Genomic DNA, 26,641 nt, shown 5'->3' with positions numbered 1-26,641 from the left:
CAGGGATCCACAAATGGGAGTGCAGTATCAATGCTCTTGAATCCAAGCCAAAATACAAAAGGACATAACAGAGTTTTCAGGATTCCACTACAAAGTATTCTTGAACAGAATGTTACTAACTGCCAGAGAAGCCACTGTAAAGGGATTCAGGTTCATGACTTTGGCTTAGAAAAATCAGCATCGCAGCTCCATATAGAGGAAATAAGCAATGAGATGATCTTTAAACTCAAAATATTCACTGAATAAGTACAAAAACAAATGTTGAAGCTTCTGTTTACTCATTCATGCACAGCCAATGGATTTCATACATTTGAACCCAAGTTGAAAAAAAACAGGCAACTGCAGACACTGCATGCAAAAATTTCCCAAGACAAACCCCTGCCAACTTTCCTCACCTTGACTTGTGTGGTAAACACCATTTAAATGGAATTTTGAATGGATGAGGGTACAGAAAGGAGGAAAAGAAGAGAAAGGATAATTTAAAAAGCACAGGACACCAGCCTGGAAAAGCCAAATAAAATCTGAACCAACTTTTATTCATTTATGTCAAGTTGTTCTCTGCTATGGCAAATGTTTATTTTCTTTTCCAAAAGCAATTATTGCTTTCTTCTACAAACCCTTTGCTGTGAAATAGGACTATATTCCAAGTTTGGACTCTTCAAACAGTAAAATTACTCATTTCTGAATAAAATTAAAATAGCCTCTAGGAAATAGCAAATGAGCACTTTCTTGATGGACTGTAAATTTGACGTTGGTCAGAACAGATTCAAGGGGCTGTGTGACCAATGCTTGCTTGCCAGAGTTGGAATATCCTGTTAGTTGGCTACTGGCATCATTTCCTTTCAAATAATGCAACGATTTCAGTCGAGGTCAGTATAGTTTCTGAAAAAGCAGTCTGCACCCAATTTCACGGCAGGTTTTCAAAATCAGATTTTGGAAAGAGCAATTTATAAGCTTCACTTGTTCATTAACTCCACATTAGGGAATTAATTATTTTTTCTGTAGAGATACAGCATGGTAAGCGGCCCATGAGTCTGCACCACCCAAGTACACTCATGATCAATTAACCCCATCCATCTTTCCACGCAGTCAGTGAGAGAATGTGCAAACTCCTTAATGACAATGCCAGATTCAAACTCAGGTCCCTGGTGCCATAATAGCATCAAACTATTTATCCACTACCCATCTGTCAGTCACTTAGTAGTCGTCTCAGTAATCAGATTGACTGTTACGGTATTGCAGTGCTTGCGTTCAAGTAACTTTTTAAAAAATATAGTTATAAAATTTTTCTATTTTATTGTTATTTCTTATTGTGCCTAATTTATAAACTTTAGCATAGGTTTGTATGTACAGAAAAAAAGGTATATATAGGGTTCAGTACTATCCACGGTTACAGGCTGGGGGTCTTGGAACATATCCCGAGGATAAAGGGGGGGCTATTGCACAGGATTTTAAGTATTTACAAAATAAATTAAATGTGATAAATCATATTCAACTGAATGGCTTTGGAAATAGCCTCCCCAAAAATTAAGATTTCTCAATCTTCCTTTTATATCTACTTCTACCCATAATCAAAAATAAAAATCAAGTTGATGAAATAATCCACAGTGAACTAAATGACCTATTAATGACAAATACTGTCAACCCTCCCCGAATACCAAAAACCAAGTTTAAAAAAAAATCCCTGCAGCTAATCGTAGAAAACAAAAAGTCTCTCAATTTTTCATTTCGAAAGATTCCAATTGTATCACTAAAACTTGAATAGCAGCAGCTTTTCATGGGGAATTTTGCAGTGTAGTAATCAGTGATAATTAATAAGAAAACCTTCAGTCCATTTGTCTTAGCCGTAACCTGTCACATTGTTGTAGTTTATTCTTTGCAACATAGAGAATTGGCTGAGTGATGACAAGTTATTTAAACATCTTTGCAATCAGAACACACTCCCGTGCATGCTGGATTCTTCCCCCCACACCCCACCCACCCCATTAACAAGTTCACATCCCTGCCAACAATCCCCAAGTGTTTTGTACATATGCTTATCCAAACAACTCCCAGTGGAGACTGATGCATATATTCTGATAAATTATCTTAAATCTATTTTGGCAGAAGTATCACCAATTGTAAGACAAAAATTAGTTACTGAAGTACAGTACAACTCCAATTATCAGAAATTGGTTTCTCCAAAATCCTTAGTTATCCGAAATTGTAGGGACTTCAGTGGGGAGGTGTCGGTGATCGGCAGTGGCCAGCATAATTTTGTTGAGAATTACATATTATTTTAATGCTCAAAAAGCCTTCCCTTGTTTACTGCTTTTTAAACACTGTTACAAGTGATTTGCTGTTGCTACTGAGCTGTTTCTTTAAAAAAAATGACGAAAAAAGTTTATCCGAAATGGGCCTAGTCCCGACAATTTCAGATAATTGGAATTGTACTGTACTTTTCCCCAAATGAAAACAATTCTCATTTAATCATATTTACTTCAATTAATAAAACATGTTGATTTACAAAAGGTCACCATTTCACAGCAAATTGGATCAACATGTTCAGCTTGTGTGGCTGAAAACAGGTGGGACAGAGGGGGACCTTAAATTGGTTGCATGTGATATGCTCAGTCCATCGAGAGAGATTTAGATTTTAGAAATCACAGATTTAAGGAGCCATGATTCTGTCTTCTAATTGTAGAAAGCATTCCTAGCTCTCAAAATTAATGCTTTTAAAACACATCCAAAAATTTGAATGTGTCCCTTTTCCCAACATCTTAGATTGTAGGACGTAGAAGATTCACTAGGATGAGTTACAGGGACTGGATTACAGAAAAAGGTTAAACAGGTTAGGACTTTATTCCCTGGAGTGTGGAAGAATGAGGGGTGATTTGATAGAGGTATTTAAAATTATGAGGGGGATTGACAAAATATACTGAAGTTAAGTGAGATACAAACCGGAGGACATAGGTTAAAAGTGAAAGGGGAAAGGTTTCAGGGGAAACTTCTTCATGCACAGTGGTGGGACTGTGAAATGAGCTGCCAGATGAAGTGGTGAATGCGGGCTCAATTTTAACATTTAAGACGAATTGGGACAGGTATATGGATGGGAGGGGTATGAAGGACTACATTTCTGTGCTGTAATGCTCCATGGTTCTTGGGCAGTAAGTCCCACACATCACATCTACTGGGGGAGGGAAAAAAAATCACCCATTAATTCTATGAAAGGCTACAATATATTGCTTTTTCTCAAATCAAGGAATTGTGGCAAATTAATGATGTCTTGGAACATATCCATGTGGCAATCTTAAAGAACATTAAGGTGGACAAATCCCAAGGAATTGACCATGTCTATCCTCAGATGTTATGGCAAGCTAGGAAAGAAATTGCAATGTTAGACAGGGGGGAAATATTGGGTGCTTAATGTTGTTCTTGTAGAAAAACTGCAAGGACAAGCTTATGAAAGGAAAATAGAGGGCTATGGATGTAGGAAGGGCTTTTTTGGTAGAAATGTATAAATCAGCACAACATTGAGGGGCGAAGGGCTGATACTGAGCTTTTCTATGAACTTAAAGTCAGTCACTGCCAAATTATTGGAGGGGATTCTGAGGAACAAGGCTTGCATGCATTTGGAAAGGATTAATTAGGGAAAGTCAGCATAGCTTTTGTGTGGAAAGATCAGGACTCAAATTTGAGTGTTTCTGGAGATCACCAACAGGATTGACAAGGGCTGGGTAATGGGCATTATCTATATGGATCTTAACAAGTTAACAATAGGCCCTTTCAAGCAAGGAAAATACCTGTGAAGGCGGAGGTTCTCCATCATTACTTCTGAGAAGTGCTGTGGCTGGCTCAGAGGCGCTGAATGCAACCCTTCTTAGGGAAAGATAATCGACGCAGCACAGCGCTCCACTGCCCCACACGAATGACAGCCGCTGCAAATAATTAGTTAGGGGAAGGCTGATGACACATATCCCCACTCACCCCTCTCCATGGCCCCCTCAAAAAAGGGGTAGCCAGGAGGAGCCATCAGGCCAGTGGGGGGCTGGCGGGCGCTGGCAGGGGGCAGCTGGTGCAGGCTGTGACAGCCTCACTGGGCCGCTTCAGCCTTAGGGTCACTCTCTGCAGCTTAAAACGCAGCAGACCAATGGTCGTCTTCCATACCTATTATCCCCCACGCAGCCAGAATTGTTCTGGGAAACCGCTGTTCCGGCTGCGTGGGGGATTATAGGTTGGAAAGACAGCCGTTGGTCTGCCGCGTATTTATGGTGGGTGGCACTACTGCACTAGTCGGCCCACCTCCATTGGCTCCTGAGGGCGCTACGAGGTGTTCTTGACATGAACATGATGCTGAAGCAGCCTTTTAGGGCTGCTGTCTGAAAGATGTTTTATGTTTTCCCTCCGCGCTTGTAGCCGGCCTCCAGGCAGAAGCTTGGCATGAAATGGCCTAATGTCCCGCATGAAATTAAGGGTTAAACTGTTTTAAAATACATCGCCTTTAGATTTGTGCAACTAATGACATTGAAATTGTTATGTTTGGGAGCATTGGAAGTATCTGTTAACTGCCTTCCCCAGGAAGGGAAATACCTGATTTAATTGCCTTCCATGTTGGAGAGTTAATATACTGCTAACTGCTGGAGACGACCCAATGAACTGCCAATGGCACAGTGTTTAAATATCTTGGTCTTGTTAACCTCAAAACAATACTTTCAACTGCAGAATAAATTAAGAGAAGATTTGAACTTTGCTGAGTGTGATTGGCATTGCAGCAACATAAAAGGGAATTAACAACGGTCCAATAAAACAGTCGTCATTCTGGAAGTTTTTTTTAAAATCACAAAATCCAGGGTGAGCTCGCCAAGTGGATTAAAAAAGGCTTGGTTGAAGGAGTCAAAAGGTGGTGTTACAGAATTGTTTTGTCATTGGAAGCCTGTCACCAGTGGTGCACTGCAGGGACTGTGAGTTATCTCGAACAACTTGGGTGACAATGCAGTTAACATGTTGAGTTGCCAGATGACACCAAAGTTGGTGGTGTGATGAGCATTGAGGAATGAGGTCCAAGTTTACAACAAGATCCCAATCAATTGTGGGAAAATGCACCAAGGAATGGACAATGGAATTAAATTCGGAAATTTTATTTCATCCAATTACCAAGTAATAATTTAATGGTGGATAGGTCATTGACAAAATGAATTGAAGTGGAAGCTTCAGAAGGACAACACAACCAGTTCTGAATGTTATTTTGTTGAAGGATTTGAAAAGGATTGATAGCTATTAACTACCATCTTTTTCTTATGGATTAAGTGACAGAAAATTCCACAAAATCAAAAAAAAGGCCGTCATATTTGTTTTGATTCTGAAATCATATTATCCAATTAAAAATTGATAACTGATGTCTGACACCATTGTACCAATGATGCAGAAGATTTCAGCTTATGTATTGGCAAAACAGCTCCCGAACTCCATCAGTTCATGATCAGCAAGAAAAAGCAATTTTGATACATTTATTAAATGGGGAGCAATTTTAAAGATTTTTCCATGGCCTTCATAGACCTTGCAAATATTTTGTAATCTGTTGGGCTCAAGATGATTTATAAGAGATTATGCATGTAGCAATTTTGATCATATAACTTCAGATCTCTATACTGAGCCTTTGCTATGACAAAAGGTAGCCAGGGCAAGTTCGCCAAAAATCACAATTGGAAGGGTAAAGCGATAAGACCCACTTTTACCAGCATTGTTTGACTGTGTTATGGACTCATGCACTTTTGAGGAACAAGAGTGATGTTAACCTGGAATGGCACTGCTCTGACCTTCAGTAAAAATGGCAACATTTTAAGAATTATAAAGAGACCAGAGCTTTATTCCCTGAAATCTTGGAGGCCGAGGGGTGACTGCAGAGAAGCATATTTTAAAAAACACGAATGGGAACAAATAGCCATTTTCCCATGATAGGGATCCTGAACTAAAAGAGATTGGTTTAAGGCAAGCTGGGAAAGATTAAACTCGAAGGACCCAAAGGAAACTTCTCCCATACAGAGGTATATCAAACAAGTTGCCAAAAGAAACTGTAGAGAAGGCTAGAGCTACATTTCAAATACACTGGGTCAAGAATATGGTGAGGAGTGAGGAAAATACAGTGAGTGTAGCAGTTAGTGCAACATCGTTACAGTGCCAATGACCAGAGTTCAAATCCGCCACTGTCTCTAAGCAGTAAGTTCTCCCCATGTCTGTGTGGGCTTCCTCTGGGTACTCGTTTCCTCCCACCCCTCAAATAAAGTACCAGGGCGTAGGTCAATTATATTTAATTGGGCAGCCCAGGCTCAGGAGGTAAAAAGGGCCAGTTGCTATTCTCTATGTCTAAACAAAAACGGACAGAGGGAAATGGGATAACTCAGTTAGAAAACCCAGTTAACATTAACAAGTTGGGCCAGAAGACCAGCTGCTGTGCTATACAACCACAGAAGGCCCCAGCTTCTGCCCCCATAGTCCTCCACAACAAAAAGCAGAGGGATTAGTTTCAAGTAGTACAGACATTTCGTCTTCTTCTTCTGTCATTTTAGGCGGTGGAGGTCTGCGGTAGGACTTCTCTGTTGTGTTCCATGTACGGTTCCCAAATTTGTTAGAATACTGTGATGTTATTTCTTAAATTGTATGTTATTTTTTCCGATGGAAGACATTTATTCATTTCTATGTACCATTGCTGTATTCTCAGGCTATCTTCTAATTTCCAGGTTGACATAATACATTTTTTTGCTACAGCCAAGGCGATCAGTAGAAGACACAAATTTCTTGTTTATTTTCATTGTGTGATGACATTGTTTAATGGGTTTAATGCATCATAAAGGTTGAATGTTGAGTGGGTGGGGAGGGGGTGGTGAAGGAGGGAGGGAAGGGAGGGGGAAAAAGGGGAGAAAATGACACTGTGTATATTCAAGAGGGAAATGTTTGTATGTATTTTGGTTAATATGAAAAATTTTTAAAAGTAGCACAGATATTTTCAGCCTGTTTGTCTTTCATGGTAATTTCCATCATGGATTCTACCTCCTTTAATTTCCTTGCCTTGGAAGCTTCCCAGGCCTCATTTGAGAGATACTAGCAGGAGATCTCCATCATATGCCCACTGTGTGTTTGATACAAGTTTATTGTCAAGTGCAATATACAGGCACACCAAAATTCTGCAGCCAAATAGGTATGCAAGATACACCAACAACAAGAGCAACAGGAGGTGTTCACTGACAAGAAGAAGTTTGTTTGAAAGAGAGGGTCAGTGGAGGTTTGAAAAAAATGGGTGATAAGACAGAAGGATGCAAACTGATCAAATGTCAGGAAAGGGTCAAGAGTGGAAAATGAATAATAAGCTAATTAGGCAAAGAGATTTTACCAAGCTGCTATGACCATGAAAGGACTTCTAGCAGCAACATTAAAATCCTAGAGCAAAATCATCCATAATTCTTCAGTTTAATTGACAGAATTCTTCCCCAGTTCAACAATGCACCTTCATGATCCAACAGAACAGACACAGAAATAAAAAGGTAGTACCCGAACACTGATCTTCCTCATTTTCTTTCCAATGGCAATCCCAGCAGGCAGTTCCATTTATGCAAAACAAAAAATCCAGTTGCCAGCCACAGTAAGCAATATTTACTATCTTGGTTACATTATAATGCAGAAACTCACATATGGGTACTATGATTGAAGCAGATCAACACATGTACTGCAATTCCTGCTTGGCAACAAGTAAACAACCTTTACCATTATACACACATGGCACCTCTCCATCTTAAACACAAAATCCACCTACTTTTCATATATTCTTTGGCCCTTCGTGAAGACTTTCACTTCACTATCCAATGGGAAAGTGCCATCATCTTTTCTAAAGCGGTAATAAAGTTTGGCATCCTTAAATTCTTTATGTTCATCACAAACTAAAAGAAAGCACAGAAGAAAAACAATTAAATTTAAAAAGATAGACGAGCCTTTACAGTCAGGGAGCAACAAAAAGCATTACAGGTCATAAAACACTACACGAGTAGATATTTAAATTATTTCGTCAACTTTGCAATTCATCTACTTTCAAGCTATGTACATAATCAGAATAGTATTGGATTAATGACAACTTTAGAGAACTAATACAATTAGAAAACTCACCCATTCACTTCTACCATGCTGAATTCTAAATCAACCAGAATTCAAGCAATCAGCCTCAAGCAAACGGCAAAACAAACCCAGAAAATAAATAAGTGAAAAATACGTACAAAATTGGCGTGCCTCGCCATTAGTTTGTCAATCATGCAATCTCAAGCAACCAGAGAATTCCCTTATCTGGCATCTACCAATCCCCAAAGGTGCCAGATACCAAGGGTTTTATTGTAGTTCAAACTTTTAGCAGTTGATGGGATTTACAAGAGCTCTCCTTGAACTCCCATTCAACAATAACTGGAATAATTCTGCTAACCATCTTTAAGAAAGACAAAAAAAAATTAGTTGGTAATAGTAAAAGTGTGCTTTAGAAAACAGATGATATTTCATGTGAACAGTTACCAAATTTACCATCACCCACATAACTTGTAAAGGTAATATGCTGACAGCACAGTAAAGGCTTTAAGCAACCTGTTAAAGGAGCCAGTTTTTAAAAAACATCCTGGTCAAAATAGCAGCTCCTGTGCTGGGCAGCATTCCACAAGGGGTTGCAGACTCTGGGGGAGCAGTGGACTAGCGCAGGGTGCCAGAAACAGGGAGCACACCCCCATTAAAAATTGGACAGTGACCACAGCAGCTGACAAGCGAGGCTGAGCGGCTGAAGGACCCACAGAGGCAGCAGGCTGATGGCATCTTTCAGTCAAAGGACCCACACAGGCTATGGGTGACTGGCTCATGCAAACCAGTTATTGGAACCAAGATTAGAGAGCAGCTGAGGGCAAGTGGGACACTTGAAGGGCCTCAGAGCTGAAGGATTCCTGATCATATGAGAGGTTTGGACCTGGAGCTCAGGTTGCCGATAATTTGAAATGGAGTCTGTGTGGCTGCAGAGGGTGTGCGACTGTTGGAGGAGTTGAATCCATGGAAACTCAGCGACTCTGAAGGGACTCTTCTCTTTTCCCAGTTGATAGGGGTGCTGGGCAATGCCCATGGAGACTATTTGCCGTCAGGCAGACAAAAGTTAAAGAACAGCAAAATCCCCATTATCTGCCACTCAATCAAATGGAAACTCAAACAGCCAGCAAAATAAATTAGATGGACAATCAAATAAATTAAACTGGCCAGATAGACCCCACGGGAGAGCACTGAGACTTCATTGGAAATGTGCAGGTTTGCCCTGCTGAACTAGCAATGCTCCTCAATGTGCGCATATTCTTTACGCCCTCTCCACTTGCGTGGAAGAGTCTTGTCATCAGCGTGGGGAACGTGCGCCAAGAGCCTGACTGGGACACTGGCATGGAGGGGAGTCAGGTTGCGCCGACACCATGACGAAGAGCTAGTTGATGCCACTCTCCATTGGGTCAACTCCCCATTGGGTCAACTCCCCATTGGGTCAACTCCCCATTGGGTCAACTCCCCATTGGGTCAACTCCCCATTGGGTCAACTCCCCATTGGGTCAACTCCCCATTGGGTCAACTCCCCATTGGGTCAACTCCCCATTGGGTCAACTCCCCATTGGGTCAACTCCCCATTGGGTCAACTCCCCATTGGGTCAACTCCCCATTGGGTCAACTCCCCATTGGGTCAACTCCCCATTGGGTCAACTCCCCATTGGGTCAACTCCCCATTGGGTCAACTCCCCATTGGGTCAACTCCCCATTGGGTCAACTCTCCCGAATGTCTGCTTGGTCAGTCTTTACCAGGTATACTAGTGAGGTTTTATATGTAAACTTGGGGGGAGTGGGCAGCAATGTTAACGTAGCAGCTAGTGCAATGCTGTTACAGCGTCAGCCAACCAGGGTTCAAATTTAAATTTACTAAGTTACAGGACTTGCTTGATTAAAGTGAACATTACGTAATTCTTCTTTGGCTTGGCTTCGCGGACGAAGATTTATGGAGGGGGTAAAAAGTCCACGTCAGCTGCAGGCTCGTTTGTGGCTGACAAGTCCGATGCGGGACAGGCAGACACGATTGCAGCGGTTGCAGGGGAAAATTGGTTGGTTGGGGTTGGGTGTTGGGTTTTTCCTCCTTTGCCTTTTGTCAGTGAGGTGGGCTCTGCGGTCTTCTTCAAAGGAGGTTGCTGCCCGCCAAACTGTGAGGCGCCAAGATGCACGGTTTGAGGCGTTATCAGCCCACTGGCGGTGGTCAATGTGGCAGGCACCAAGAGATTTCTTTAGGCAGTCCTTGTACCTTTTCTTTGGTGCACCTCTGTCACGGTGGCCAGTGGAGAGCTCGCCATATAACACGATCTTGGGAAGGCGATGGTCCTCCATTCTGGAGACGTGACCCATCCAGCGCAGCTGGATCTTCAGCAGCGTGGACTCGATGCTGTCGACCTCTGCCATCTCGAGTACTTCGACGTTAGGGATGTAAGCGCTCCAATGGATGTTGAGGATGGAGCGGAGACAACGCTGGTGGAAGCGTTCGAGGAGCCTAGAACGCTCCTAGAACACATTACGTAATTAAAGACAACAATACTGATTTTTTTTCAAATTGCTTAACATTTTGTTCTGTCTTTTATCTTTTAAACTGCACATTCTTAATGGCACCGTAGGCATTTTAAGGGAGAGTCTCAGTCAACCTGAAAATTTGCATTTCCAACATCTGCAATCCCTTTTGGTGCCAGATAATTGGGATTTTACTGTGCATCGTATATCTTATGCTTTTAATCTATTATTATACAGGTACACGATTTCTTTACTCAGACATCTAAAATCTGGAAAACTCCAAAATCCAGCAAGTGGGGAGAGAGGTGGCAACGCGAGTCGGGGGCACGGGGGGGGGGGGTGGGGGAGACAGCAGGGTGACTGGAAGGAAGTGGGGTTGATACAGCAGCACAATTCAGGTGGGCTTAAATCTGGCTTTCCAAAATTCAGAACACACTGTCCCCCAAGGGTTGCGGATGAAGGATTGTGTACCTATACAACAATAAAAGGAACATTTGAACCTATACATCTCCCCTGGGCCTGACCAAGTATATCCTCAGATATTGTGGGGAGACAAGGGAAAGAATTGTGGGAGCTCTGAAAGTGAGATTTGTATCATCAAATGTGTTGTGCCAGAAGCCTGAATGATAGCTAATATTTACACGAGGGCTGCAAGGTCAAGCCAGGGATCCTAAAATCAGGCATGCACATGTTACTGAAGGGGATTCAGTGAGACAGTATTTGATTAAGCAAAGACTGATGAGGATAATTAGCATGGCTTGGCACATGGAAGATCATGTCTCATGAGCTTAATTGAGTGGATCTCCTCGACTGTGTAGGGTAAGTTGCGCGCCTTGACAAAGTGAGCAAACCTAGTGACCCCTGGATGACAGAGCGCCTCATGGAGTTTCCGTACTCTGTCCATCTGTATGCTGGCGCACGTCCCCCTGGAGAGCGCGTCAGGCGGGTCGTTGAGCTTACCAGGCCGGTACAGGATGTCATAGATAAAGGTGGAGAGTTCAATTCTCCATCTGGCGATTTTGTCGTTTTTTTTTATCTTACCACGCTGGGTGTTGCTGAACATGAAGGAGACCGCGCGTTGATCAGTCAACAGTGTAAAGCACCTCCCAGCGAGGTAATGTCTCCAACGACGCACCGCTTCAACTATGGCCTGGGCCTCCTTCTCGATCGAGGAGTGTCTACTCTCCGGACCCTGGAGGGTTCTGGAGAAGAAGGCTACAGGCCGACCGGCCTGGTTCAAGGTGGCTGCCAGGGCGAAGTCGGATGCATCGCTCTCGACTTGAAACGGGACAGACTCATCGATCGCGTGCAGCAGCGATGTCGGATTTAATTCGATCGAAAGCCGCTCTGGCTTCGGTCGAGAGGGGAAATGAGGTGGTCTTGATAAGAGGACGCGCCTTGTCGGCGTAGTGTGGAACCCATTGGGCGTAATACGAGAAAAGGCCCAGGCAACGTTTGAGAGCTTTCTGGGTATGTGGGGGGGGGGAGGGGGGGGGGGGGAGGGAGTCCATTAGGGGACGCATGCGGTCAGGATCTGGCATGACTATCCCATTCTCCACCACACAACTTAGAATAGCGAGTCGTGTGGTCTGGAAGACACACTTGTCCAAATTGTAAGTCAGGTTCAGCCGACGGGCAGTTTGAAGAAATTTGTCTAGGTTGGCGTTGTGGTCCTGCATGTCGTGGCCACAGATGGTGATATTGTCCAGATACGGGAAGGTAGCGGTTAGCCCGTTCTGGTCCACCATCCTGTCCATTTCCCGCTGGAAGACCGCGACACCATTCGTGACCCCGAATGGTACCCTGAGAAATTGATATAGCCGCCCATTTGTTTCCAAGGCCGTGAATGGTTGGTCCTCGCAGTGGATCGGGAGCTGGTGGTAGGCCGAACGTAGGTCAATAGTGGAGAAAATGCGGTATTGGGCGATCTGGTTCACCACATCCGTGATGCGTGGCAGGGGGTACGCATCCAGGAGCGTGAAGCAGTTAATGGTCTGGCTATAGTCGACCACCATCCGTAGTTTTTCCCTATTCTTGACAACCACCACCTGGGCTCTCCAGGGGCTTGAACTGGGTTCGATGATGTCCTCACCCAGCAATCTACGCACCTCACTCCTAATGAATTGCCTGTTTTCGTAACTATATTGCCGACTTTTGGTGGCCACAGGCTTCCAGCCAGGGGTGAGGTTTGTGAAGAGTGCTGGCGGGGCAATCCGGAGTGTGGAAAGGCCGCAGGATTGGCCCCGGGGGCGGGTTGCTCGGGTGCTTCGGGGGTGGGGCGATGGCAGACCGAGAGGGGGGCGTGGGTCCCCCAAAGTGTAGGGACACCGTTTGGAACTGACACTGGAAGTCTAATCCCAGCAACACTGGGACGCACAATTGGGGAAGGACGAATAATTTGAAGTGGGTGACCGTTACGCCCTGTACTTCCAGCGTGGCGATGCAATACCCCTTTATCCCAGTCGAGTGCGACCTCGTCGCTAATGAGATCCTCTGGGTAGTGGGGATAATGTCAAGTCCCCAACGGAGAGCCAGATCTGGCTGGATAAAACTGTCAGTTGACCCAGAGTCAAATAAGCAATTGGTGTAGTGTCCATGCACTTTAATCAGTTCCATTGCTCTGGTGAGGGGATGAGAGCATTGCTAGTTTAGTGTTATTGAGCAGTTGACAGGGGAGTTTTGCGCGATAACGTCACGCAACGGGATGACGTCACGCAACGGGATGACGTAGTCAACGCTCGAGGAGCGGGTTGGAGGACCTCCCGGAAGTGCTGTTGTGGCGGCGTTGGCGGGTGAATGGTAAGTAGTGGAGTTTGTAGTTGCTCGCGATTGGCGGTGGGTAGGTCGTTGGTCGTGGCGGTCGGGCCCTGGTGGTCGTCGGCGATGGACGCTAGGGTGAGCACCTGGTTGGCCGCAGGGGTGGCCGTGGCGGCGGCAGCAGCAGCGTCGGCCCCGGGGCTGGCTGTGGCTGCGGCAGCAGCGGCCCCGGGGATGTCTGTGGCGGCGGCAGCAGCGTCGAGTGTTCCGCACGGGGGCAAGAGGTGGGCCAACACCATGGTTGCGAGGGTGGGCTGCCCCTTCCGGGTTCGGCGTCTCCGTGACGTCAGGCGTTGCCGTGCAGGGGAGCCCTCGCTCTCATTGGACGAGAGCTCTGTGGAAGAAGAGTTTGAATGGGATAGTGGTGATTGGGCTTCACACGAGGCACTGTGTTTGCTGGCAGCCATTTTAGACCTACAGACTGCAGCAAAATGGCACTTTTTAAGGCACTTCTGGCACCTGGCTTTTCTTGCTGGGCACTGGGACCTGCTGTGCTTGTCCCTCCCGCAGAAATAACATTTTGGGTTCGCAGGGGGCAGGGTAGCAGCAGCCGACAGGCCGTCAGTGGTAGGGTAGAAGGGCACTCTACTTACATCAGAATGAGGGGTCCAGTCCCTAGAGAGCTCGATGGACTTTAAGGCTGCATCCTCCATTGTGATTGCAATCCGGGCCACGTCCTCTAGTTTTTCTACCCCTTGTTCGAGTAAGCGCAGCCTCACTTCATTCGATCGGAGCCCGGCCACATAGGCATCCCGGATGAGATCATTTGTGATCTCGGCAGCAGTTTTGTCCACACAGTTACAGTCCTTGCCCAATGCCTTTAATACTTGTAAATATGCCCTGCTGGACTCGCCGGGCTGTTGCTTCCTCGAAGCAAGCACAAGCCGGGCATGAACTCTGTTCACCAGTTGATTATACAGTTCTTTCAGTACCTTTATGGCTGCGGTGTAAGTGGTCTCATCCTGGATGTTCTCGTAGACTCTCAAGGACACCATAGACAGCAATGCTGTTAGACGCTGGTTATCCTCCTCCACCTCAATGAATCTCAGGAAGTTTTCAAAGTTCAGCAGCCAGAAGTTAAAGGCTTTGAAGGCTGTAGCTGACTGTGGGTCGATATCAAGTTTTTCTGGCCGAGTTAAACGCTCCATCCCTTTCAAAAAAAATTCTTTTTGCTAATAAAATTGTAGAGCTCGTCGAAAGAGCCAAAGACTAGTTGATCCAAACCAAGGCTTTTATTAGCAAAAGACCGGAGCTCTTCACAGGTGGCCGACCAGTCCGGAATGATCCGACCTGGCTAGGGACACAACCCTTTAAGGCCCAGACAATAGGTGTGGCTTTGCTCTCAGCCAATCGCTGTAAGCACAGTCTAGATACAGTAACTATATACACTATGTACATTGGTGATAGATCTGTACTATCACACCCAGCTGTCAAAGGATGTCATTAAGCTGGAAAGGATGCAGAAAAGATTCATCTTACTAGAAGTGATGGGCTAGAGTTACAGGAAAGACTGGATAGGTTGGGAACATAGGGACAACCTTAGAGATATACAAAATCACGAGGGACAGAGACAAGGTAAACAAGTATGGTTTTTTCCTCGGGGTAGTGGAGTCTAACATTAGAGGAAGTTGATTGAAATTGAAAAAGGAAGTATTTAAAAGAACCTTCTCCCACAGAAGATGGGTATGTGGAAGAAGCTGCCAAATGAAGTGGTTGAGGTCAGTAAAGTTTTAGATATTTTGACAGGTTTATGGATAGCAAAGGTGGAAAGAGACATGGGTCAAGCACAGGAAAATAGAACCAGCTCAAGTGGACCACATGGTTGGCTGGAACTGAGAATATAGCAAATAACTTTTTCTCAACTACAAGGGTTTGTTAGAATCATGCAACAAACAAATGCCGAGGTTCTCACACAGCTTGGAATGCACCTGTGAGCAGAGGAAAGTTTCAGGAATTGAAACAGCAGCAATTTACAATAAAGACACTTGTGTAATCGGTATATAATAAAATCAAATATTCAGAGCAACATGTCAACATTTTAGTGTCCAACTCAAGATTAGAGACAAGGAAGTTCAGCAAACACACCCAATGAATCCAGGTTCTGTTTTTGTCTGAGCCTGCTATACCTCATTTAGCAGTTGGAGAAAGATGGTATTCATCAGAACATTAGAATGAGGTGACTTGGCTGGTGAAATAATGGATGACAGCAAAATATAAAAAAAAGGCAAGTTTGTCTCATTCACCAACTCTGTGCACATCAACTGTTTGGCAAAAGTAACAGAAACAATGAAAAAGCTCCATTTAAAACTTACCATGATGGATGACACCATGGTCCAATAGTTTCTGCACCAACTTAATCGCAGTTTCCCTGTCAGGAGCATCTTTGTGATCAAGAAGCCAATTGATTAATTCTTTTGCAACCAAACAATTAGGATAAGTTCGAAGATGATATCGCCGATCCTTAATAATCTTTTCCTCATGAAGTCGCAACCTAAAAGCAGAATTATAAAAATACAATTAAGATTTTAAATGATATATTCTGGACAGTTTTCTCTGGCAGTCTCCAGGGCTACTTAAACAAAATGATCCACTTTCTCTGGGACATTGAATGAAAACAGATAAAGGCCAGAACAGCGATAAGTATTAAACAAAATGGAGCTGCAGCCACTTCCAAGAATTTAAAGCAAAATTGCTTCAAACTTCAAGAAACTATATTTAGCAGGTTGAAAAAATCCTAATGCTCATAATGAATTGTTACTTGCTACTTTGTGGAGAAGGCAGTGTGCCATATTCACAGGGTAGAGGCTGAATGGAACTATTATGAAAAAGACAGGTTTGAAAGGAAACAATGGCTATTTTGGCTCAAGTAATATCTGATAAAATAATGAAATTACATTTAATAAAAAGGTTTACCACAATCTATTCATGAAGCAATGACATTTAGATTTTTTTAATGTAAACATTGTGCAGCACAGGCAGCCATCTTGAAATTGACCTTTTTGCGCTTGCTAAAAATTGGATAACAATGGGAAATAATGGAATTTACTAAACTGACAGCAGCCTCAACAGGAGGTGCTTGTAACAGGATGCAAGAACAAACCTGAGGGGCCAAGAAATGTTGGCCACTGGGACTTCACTGTGGTTGTGAACGGAGCGGAGGTGCAATCTCCCAGTCTGCGACTGATCTCTCTGATGTAGAGAGTGCCACAAAAGGTGCATCAGATGCAGTAAATAAGTCCTCTGAATGTACGTATTGTTTCACATGAAAGGCCTACTTGGGGCCCCAGACTACAATGAGGGTAGAGGTGTGGGCACAAGTGTTGTACCTCCTGCAGGCACAGGGGAAGGTGCTGGGGGTTTGATCGGTGGAGAGGGATGAATGCACGAGGGAACCACGGAGGGAGCAGTCCCTGCATAAGGCCAAAAAGGGAGTAAAAGCAGATGATGTGTTGGATGCAGAGACTGGTGGGGTGGTAGGTGAGGATGAGGGGGATGTTGGTTGAGTCTGGGGGCAGAGGGGGCCAGGGCAGATGAAAGAGAAATGGAGGAGATGCAGGTGAGGGCTGAGTTGATGGTGGTGGTGGGGAAGCCACATTTTGGAAGACAGACATTTCAGAAGATCTGGACTGGAAACCTCATCTTAGGAACAGATGTGGCAGAGACGTAGAAATTGAGAGAAGGGGATGGAATCCTTGCCGGGGGCAGGGTGTGAGGAAGTGTAGATACTGATGGTCTTTTATTAACAACAGAATGGAGGCAGATCCATGCTGGTCAACTGTCCTGGACTGAGGAGGGAGCTGTGGCACAGTCACCTTTATTCAGGGGCCTGTGGGAGGAGCCACAGGCACAGTCAGCAAGGGGACGTGTCCAGACACACTGTAACAAGTACTAACACAGCCCCTTTCACTCTCCTCCAAAAGTTAACTTTTCTCAATTTCACACTCCTTTCCCTGCATTTTCAGGTTTGAATTCTTTGCCTGTGCTTCGACTCTCTCACTTCAATGAAATCACCTTTGGCAATATCAAACATTATAAACTATTCTATGTAATCTTTGACACAATTGATCATAGGTTGCATCTTTTCTGCATCCTTTACAGCCAAATGAAAATTCAGTCACAGTTTGCTCAAGTCTATTTTCCTGTTGCTATAATCAGCTTTCAATGACTGAGCCTCTGAATAAATGTTTCCCCTCAATTCAATCCTGATAACACATACCAGATATCTACCATCAAGAAAACACTGCTTACCCCTCCACTGATCAACTCGGTCCTTACCTGCACCTCCCCCAATCCCTCCACATCTGTTCTGGCCCCCTCTGCCCCCATACGCAACAAGAACAGAATTTCCCTCATCCTCACCTACCACCTGATTAGCCGTTGCATCCAACATATTCTCGGCAAATTCCATCACCTACAACATGATCCCATCTCCAGACAAATCTTCCTCTCTCCCCTCTTTCCACAGAGTTCCTCAGACTTCCTCGATCTACTCATCCTTTGTCACTAATCACGCCCTTGATACTTACTCGTGACCGCAAGAAATGTTACACATGCAGCCACACCTCACTCACCATTCAGCCCCCAAAAAGTCCTTTCAAGTGAAGCAACACTTCACTGGTGAATCTCCAGGGATCACAAACTGCAGACAATTCTCAACAAGGACCCTGAGCAGCCTATCGCACTTGGACAACAGCACAGTGAAGTAAAAGCCTTGTTTTCTTTTCATCTCACAAGTATTTTATGTTTTTAAAAAAAACCGTATCTTTTCTTCTTCTTTGGCTTGGCTTCGCGGACGAAGATTTATGGAGGGGGTAAAAAGTCCACGTCAGCTGCAGGCTCGTTTGTGGCTGACAAGTCCGATGCGGGACAGGCAGACACGATTGCAGCGGTTGCAAGGGAAAATTGGTTGGTTGGGGTTGGGTGTTGGGTTTTTCCTCCTTTGCCTTTTGTCAGTGAGGTGGGCTCTGCGGTCTTCTTCAAAGGAGGTTGCTGCCCGCCAAACTGTGAGGCGCCAAGATGCACGGTTGGAGGCGTTATCAGCCCACTGGCGGTGGTCAATGTGGCAGGCACCAAGAGATTTCTTTAGGCAGTCCTTGTACCTTTTCTTTGGTGCACCTCTGTCACGGTGGCCAGTGGAGAGCTCGCCATATAACACGATCTTGGGAAGGCGATGGTCCTCCATTCTGGAGACGTGACCCACCCAGCGCAGCTGGATCTTCAGCAGCGTGGACTCGATGCTGTCGACCTCTGCCATCTCGAGTACTTCGACGTTAGGGATGAAAGCGCTCCAATGGATGTTGAGGATGGAGCGGAGACAACGCTGGTGGAAGCGTTCTAGGAGCCGTAGGTGGTGTTTTTAAAAAAAACCGTATCTAGTTGGGAGAAAAATGCAGAGGAAACCAGAACTTGACTGCTTCTCTGGAAAGGGGGCCCATACATTGAGCAGAGACCTATGGTGGTTGAGGGGGGTGGGGGGGGGAAGAGAAAGAGCTGAAAAGAGGAGGGTAATCTCTTGCACCCAGTGTTCCTATTGTAAGCTCCACGGCAGAGATCATTTCAATGAGCACCTTCGCTCCATCTCCTGCAACAAATGATGGAGATCTACCAGTGGTCAACCATTTTAAATCATGCACAATTTCCACACCAACAAATCTATTCATGGTCTGATGCACTGCCAAATCAAATTGGCACCTAATATTTCATCTGGAAACTCTCCAACCAAGTGGCATTTACATTCACTTCTCTGATTTCCATTAAACTGCTCTCCACATCATTCCCAATCCATTTCTCCTTTTGTCCAGCTACCCACCCCCTTTCCCTCCCTCTCCAGACAGCAACCTCCTTCCCATCACCTCAGCGTTTTTCTCTTCCACCTCTATCCACCTATGACCCCTTACTTATTAGCCTATACTCCTCCCCCAGAATTGGGATGGTGGGGGGGGGGGGTCAGCCACCAGTGGGGTTCAAAGGGGACCACAGATCTGTACAAGGTGTAAATAACAAAGTTCATAGTGTGGGCTGCAAGAAGGATGCAGAGACATGAAGCAATGGCCAAGGACATGGTTGCTCTGGAAAGTTGGAAGATAGACAATTGTATTCAGGAGACAATGCCATTGTCGACATGGTTCCCAACAAGCCCATAGACGTGGGGAGCTTTTCTGAATATCCCACCTCGATGTTGCTTTGCTGTCTGTGACACGAGACAGCGGTGAAGCCGATTACTAAGAAGTCACTTTAAGAACCACCAAAGTGAATATTACCACTGATCACCAAGATTTGGCAAACCCAGAGACTGACACCATCAAAAGCAAAAATGAAATCATTCTGGTTGCAAGGATATCAAGTGTCCAGTTCCACAATTAAAGTGGAGGTGCAGTGCAGCCATACTAAACAGCTGGAATAATGTTGAGATGCGACTCTTGAGTATTTAAGGTTTGGTGAGATGCTGTCAGGAATATCATGAACAGTTGGTCCTCCTTCAAGGAAAGAGATTAGAAGTCTGCAAAGAATAGCGGGAGTGCAGAAAAAAAGTTACCAAAACAATTTATGGGATGAAACAAGTTTGCAGATGCTGTGATTCAGGGCTGAAACGTTGGAAACATATCTTTACCTCCGATAGAAGCTGTGTGACCTGCTGACTTCCTCCAGCATTTTTAATTTATGGAATGTTAGGCTTGTCAAATAAATAACGATTAAACAGACTGGTTCTACATTCTCCTGTGTAGAAATTAGAGGTGATCTTCTGAGGTCTGAAATTGTTGCATTTAAGAGGATAGACACCATCAACATTTTCTGACAGTGGTGTTTGGAAATTAGGTTTGACAGTTCTTAGGTGTAATCATGACCCCACCATGCTGCTTTGTGACCCATGACTATTCATGCAACTTTCTTTAAAAAAAATCCACACAAATCAGCTAAAAATATTATTTTTTGCATATTCTAAACAGAGTTTAAAATACACTTTAGGTAGATGCAGTTCTATTTTTAAAAAAATTTTAGTTAGGATTTTCTTCTCCCTACATCTATTTGCTCACCACAGAAGGCAATAAAAACAATTATTGATTAAATACAAATATGGGAAAGGAATTTCGATTATGTTTAAAAAAAAGAATCAACAGGATTTAAATTATGAACATGTTCCACAGTGATTACCAAATTTCAAAAATTTTGTCAAACACAAGATGTACAAGCTGGTTTTACAACAACACTTCTATCACTTATGCCTGGATGCTCACAATGACTTCCTGTGAACAGTTCCTTTGGTCATTCAACATTCTCACTGCTCAAGGGGAGGAAGTTGTTTCTTTCTGCTTCCTGACAGGAGTAGTTGGAAGATGCTGTGTGCCAGGTGGAAAGGGTCCTCAATGATTTTGCGCGCCCTCTTCAGGCAACGATCCCAGAAGATCACGATGGGGGTTTCTTTTTGGGGGGGGGGTGGGGGAGAAGAGGGTGGAGGGAGACTCCAGTGATCCATTTTAATGGTCCTGTGGATTGACCTCTAAACCATTTCTCTGCAGCAACCATACCACACTGTGATGCAGACGGCCAGGATGCTCTCAATGGAACTCCTGTAAAATGCTGACAAAATGGTGGCTGGTTCCCTTCATTTTTCTCAAAATGCAGTCGCTGTTGCAGTTTCCTGACAAGTGAGATGTTGAGTGTCCACAATAGGTCACAAGATAAGTGTATTCCAAGGAACTTGGTGCTCTCCATGGCAGAGTTATTGATGTGTAGTGGAAGGTGCTCTTTCCTTGTCCTCCTGAAGTCCACGATCATCTCCTTCATCTTAAACATGTTGAGACTCAGGTTGTTACTCTCAACATTTCATGAGATTTTCCACCTCTTCTCAGTTGCTGATGAGACCAACTACTGTTGTATCATCTGCAAACTTGGTGACACTGTTGGAGCTGGATCTGGCATTGCAGTTGTGGGTCAGCATTGTGAACAGGAGTGGGCTGAGCACACAGCCCCGAGGTGTGCCAGTGCTCAACGCAACAGTGCTTGACATTCTGCTACCAACCCAGACAGACTGTGGTCTTTCTGTAGGGAAGTCCAAAATACAGTAACAGAGAGGTGTTGAGTTCCAATAAGGATGGCTTCTGTACCAGCCTCTGGGCAATGACAGTGTTAAACACCGAGCTTAAGTCAATGAACAGCAGTTTGGTGACGAGACGTCATTCTCCAAGTAGGTCAGGACAGAGTGAAAGGAAAAGGAATCAGTGGAATTGAAAAGGGTCCAGCATCTCTGGAAGGTGTATTTTGATGCGTTCCATCACCAGTCACTAAGAATTTCATAATGGTGGAAGTCTCCGCTGAAGAGCAGTAGTCATTAAGGCCTGTTATGGTCATAGTCTTGGATACATTTATTTAATAAAGGAGCTAAAAAGAACAGAAGCTTAAACAAGAGAAAAAATACAAGTCAATAAATGGACTGCAGCCATTTAAGTCCACTGATTCTGCCCAGAGGGAAAAATGAATTTGACAAGATTTGTTAGTTTTCTTTGTGAATGCAACAAGAAAAATGGATAACAGGAATCCCATGGATATAGGAGATTTGCAGAAGACAGATAAGTTGACAGTGAAAGACCATTAAAATCAGAGATACAGCAATCAAACAAGGTCTTGCAGTAAATTATGAAATACCTTAAGTATATGTCTTAAGATTTTAATATGTTTAACTTCTATTCCAACAAATTTCTGTAAATATTCTCTGTGGTCGTGGAGAAACACCATCTCATCCTTACCGTGCGAGCATGGTATGAACGATTAGATGACTTGACTTGAAAATCTAAACACTGTGGTAGAAGTAAAAACACAAAATGCTGGAGAAGCTCAGCAGGTCAAACAGTGTCCTTTATGTAGCAAAGGTTAAAAATAATACACAAGTGACATTTCAGGCTTGAGCCCTTCATAAAGGTATGAAAGAGAGTCGGCAGGTGTCCAAAAGGATGGGAGCCTTTTGCAAGACAAAAAGAACAAAGCTTTTTGTCCACCAGCCTGGACTAACCATCAACACCCATTTCCACCAATCCATCCCCAACTATTTTATTCACTCATCTATACCTCAGGGGAAAATTACTATCTAACAACTAGCTTGTATTTAGTATTGGTGGGGGTAGTGGTTGAAATCAGCGCTTTCAGGAAGAATGTGAATACTCCATACAGATTGGACAAAAGGTAAGGACTTGACACTTGATGGCGAGGAGAGTCAAGGATGTCTGGCAGTGGATTTTTGGTTTCCATAATTAAATACAAGCACAATAGAGGCAGTGCAGAGAAGATCCATTTCTTTCATTTTTGGAGTTACGAGTATTACAAACCTTTGAGTTCTCGATTAAATGGAAGTCAAGGATGACCCAGTTAGGTTGGAAAAGCTACTTCTCTCAAATATTTTGGACATCGGGGTCATGTCAAATGCTAAAAAATGCATTTTTTTTCTTTTTCATCTCCCAGAATTGTTAAGTCAGACCTTTTAAAATCAAAATTGACCATCTGTATTTCAGTTTCATGAAAATTCCAAGTTCCTGAGGCCATCAAGTTCCTTAATTTATATACTTTAGGTTCTGCATCATTTCAATAAAAGTAAAACTTCCAATCTCAATTTCTTCCATCTTGTTCTGGTTCAATTTTCTGATCGTTGAACCACAATGTTTAAAGTCTAGTAGTTGCTCATGATGCATCAAGATGTCCACTGGAAATGACTAACGTGGGCTCAGAAACTGAAGATTGTTACATGAACAGTTTTCCTCAAAGGAGGAAACAAAATTCACTTTGTACTTTCATCAATTCTAAACTTTTGAAAAATAAAAACTTTTCTTTGGCTTGGCTTCACGGACGAAGATTTATGGAGGGGTATGTCGATGTCTGCTGCAGGCTCGTTGGTGACTGACAAGTCCGATGAGGGACAGGCAGGCACGGTGGCAGCACTTGCAAGGGAAAATTAGTTGGTTGGGGTTGGGTGTTGGGTTTTTCCTCCTTTGTCTTTTGTCAGTGAGGTGGGCTCTGCAGTCTTCTTCAAAGGAGGTTGCTGCCTGCCGAACTGTGAGGCGCCAAGATGCACGGTTGGAGGCGATATCAGCCCACTGGCGGTGGTCAATGTGGCAGGCACCAAGAGATTTCTTTAAGCAGTCCTTGTGCCTCTTCTTTGATGCACCTCTGTCTCGGTGGCTAGTGGAGAGCTCGCCATATAACATGATCTTGGGAAGGCGATGGTCCTCCATTCTGGAGACGCGACCCACCCAGCGCAGTTGGGTCTTCAACAGCGTGGATTCGATGTTTGCGGACTCTGCCAGCTTGAGTACTTCGATGTTGGTGACAAAGTCATTCCAATGAATGTTGAGGATGGAACGGAGACAGCGCTGATGGAAGCGTTCTAGGTGCCATAAGTGATGCCGGTAGAGGACCCATGATTCGGAGCCGAACAGGAGAGTGGGTATGACAACGGCTCTGTACACGCTGATCTTTGTGTGTTTCTTCAGGTAGTTGTTTGTCCAAACTCTTTTGTGTAGTCTTCCAAAGGTGCTATTTGCCTTGGCGAGTCTGTTGTCTATCTCGTTGTCGATCCTTACATCAAATGAAATGGTGCAGCCGAGGTAGGTAAACTGGTTGACCGTTTTGAGTTCTGTGTGCTCGATGGAGATGTAGGGGAGCTGATGGTCATGGTGGGGAGCTGGCTGATGGAGGACCTCAGTTTTCTTCAGGCTGACTTCCAGGCCAAACATTTTGGCAGTTTCTGCAAAACAGGACGTCATGCGCTGGAGAGCTGGCTCTGAATGGGCAACTAAAGCGGCATCGTCTGCAAAGAGTAGTTCACGGACAAGTTGCTCTTGTGTCTTGGTGTGAGCTTGCAGGGGCCTCAAATTGAAGAGACTGCCATCTGTGCAGTACTGGATGTAAACAGCGTCTTCATTGTTGAGGTCTTTCATGGCTTGTTTCAGCATCATGCTGAAGAAGATAGTAAAGAGGGATGGTACGAGGACGCAGCCTTGCTTCACGCCATTGTAAATGGAGAAGGGTTCAGAGAGCTCATTGCTGTATCTGACCCAACCTTGTTGGTTTTCGTGCAGTTGGATAACCATGTTGAGGAACTTTGGGGGGCATCCGAGGCGCTCTAGTATTTGTCAAAGCTCTTTCCTACTCATGGCGTCGAAGGCTTTGGTGAGGTCAACAAAGGTGATGTAGAGTCCTTTGTTTTGTTCTCTGCACTTTTCTTGGAGCTGTCTGAGGGCAAAATAAAAACTAGAACCATTTTAAATATTTGATCACTTGCATTTAGCAATTTGTGAAACAGGTGATCACTGAATAAACAAGTATTATGCACTAAAAATATTTTCAAGATTCCCTTATTAACATAACACACCCTTTGATTTTCTTTGTTGCCCCGCAAAGACAGAGGTGCCACTTGTCTGGCAACTTTGAAGTTAGAAAGAAGAGTTTTGAGTCTCTTCAGGGACATGGGGTGTCAGGATCCCACCACTTTTTCCAATGCCATTATCCTCAAGGGGAGATGTTCTCTGACAGCACCCTCATGAAGTCAATCTCCAACAACCCAGTATGAGGACTATGGCCATCAAGCCCAGCACTGATTTGCTGCATGGTCTCTGATGCAGTTGGGTCCTCTTCTTAGGCTTCTCCTCGACGGGTTGGTGTTCCCCATTGCCACCCTCCGTGGGACATAATGTGAAACTATGACTGGCCAACTTCTCTTAGCAGTTTAACCCTGCAGAAGACCACCAAGCATTAGGACACCGCAGTAGAGCACTGAGAGACTGGTCTCTACTCCCCACTCAGGGTCAAAATTAGAATCTTAAGTGAATGCACAGAAAAATGGAATGTACTGAACAGACAAGAACGTGCAATAGGAAAAGACCAGCTTTTATTCTTAAACAGTCCCTTAGATCAGGATGATTGATTCCACTCTTGTGAATAAGAGCTGCCTCCAGGTCTTGATCCAATGGCAAAGAGATCCAGGACAAATGAGATGAGATTCTGCTCCACAGCTTATAATAAAGACTGCACAGTGGCAGAGCCTGTGATCAGGTGACTGGTACAATATGGGATGAGGTGTAGAATTTGTAAAATGGAATCAGGGCAATGGTTGATTAACATTGACTTGGAGGGCCAAGCCCGTGGAAACCATCACATGTTCTTGCTGATGTTTTTCCTCAGAGCTTCCCCTTCCCCCCACCAACTCACTTCTAGCCCTTCCCAGTCTGCTCCGCCTCACCCTTCCCTTCCCTTCTCACCTCGAAGCCTCTGGTTTTTCTTCTGAGGCAAGTCACACACGAAGGCATTTCCTCTCTCTTGTAACCAAGAAACCATCAACTTGTTTGAAACTAAATACATATTGCAGATCTTTTGAAAGTATTAAAAATTTTAAATGCTATAAATATTGAGTAGGCCCTGCAGCATCTGTGGAAAGAGAAACAGGGTTAACATTTCAGGTTGTAAGAACTGGGTATGAAGGTAAAACAGTTTAAATTACAAAAAGGTAGAAATTTCTTTAAAACACAAGTCTCTGATAAGGAAAGATCAGGACAAGGAGGGTAGAGCACAGACTGACAGGCTGGAGGTCAGAGTGGATCTAGGGAGAGCAGAAGAGAAAAAAAGCTGAGTAGTGATGGGACAGCAGGTACCTCTCTGAATGGGGAGGGAAAAAGGTCTGGGAAGCTGAAGAAAAGGAAACCAAGGCTTCTTGTGTGCAACCCTGTGCTCCTTCCTCACCCCACCTTTTTATTCAGGCACCTGTTTGCTTTTTGATCAAACCTTAAAAGGCTCAGGCTCAAAACATTGGATATCCTTTATCTCCCAAAGATGCTGTGACCTGCAGAGTTTCTCCAGCACATTTGTGCACCACACTGCAGCCCCAGTATCTGCAGACTTTCCTATTTAACTCAAATCCAGGATGGATGATATACAGCAGAACTGAGCAGCTTTAAAATCACAAGTTACTGAAAGCTCTTGAATTTAATATTTCATCTAGAAGACTGCATTGTCTACTTATATGCCATGTTAATCTTTGGTTGAAAGATTAACCTCCTAAACTATTTCACTTGATCACCAACTAAATTCTTCCAGTTAAGTCAAGGATTCACTAATTTACTTCAATTAGTTGCTAACAGTAACCTCCCATTGGGACAGTATTTAGCAATGCGGCAGTGTTTTTTCACACAAAAATGTGTTTCTGCTCAGAGACATAGTTGTCAGTAATTCAATTCCTCCACACTTAGGTTCATAGGTCCAATGGAAATTT

General features: G+C 44.1%; 1 protein-coding gene across 6 annotated transcripts in view; it reads right to left on the bottom strand.

The window, feature by feature from the left end:
- deptor (DEP domain containing MTOR-interacting protein) overlaps nucleotides 1-26,641 on the bottom strand; it is a 78,875-nt gene that overhangs the window by 28,371 nt on the left and 23,863 nt on the right. For 5 of the 6 annotated variants that reach the window (XR_011352082.1, XM_069920597.1, XM_069920598.1 and 2 more), the window contains 2 exons: nucleotides 15,702-15,880; nucleotides 7,787-7,910 (listed from right to left, as the gene is read on the bottom strand). Coding sequence is in view for 5 of the 6 variants with exons in the window: in XM_069920597.1 (XP_069776698.1) it covers nucleotides 7,787-7,910; nucleotides 15,702-15,880 (303 nt within the window). In the remaining variant the exon portion in view is untranslated. Of the gene's footprint in view, nucleotides 1-7,786; nucleotides 7,911-15,701; nucleotides 15,881-19,999; nucleotides 20,056-26,641 lie in introns of those variants that run through there. The other variant, XM_069920601.1, reaches the window with a different exon arrangement.

This window comes from Narcine bancroftii, chromosome 2 (genome assembly GCF_036971445.1).
Source record: "Narcine bancroftii isolate sNarBan1 chromosome 2, sNarBan1.hap1, whole genome shotgun sequence".
In the NCBI taxonomy this organism is placed as follows: Eukaryota; Metazoa; Chordata; class Chondrichthyes; order Torpediniformes; family Narcinidae; genus Narcine; species Narcine bancroftii.
The sequence above is the reverse complement of the archived record's forward strand: the minus strand, read 5'-3'. Positions and strand labels throughout refer to the sequence as shown.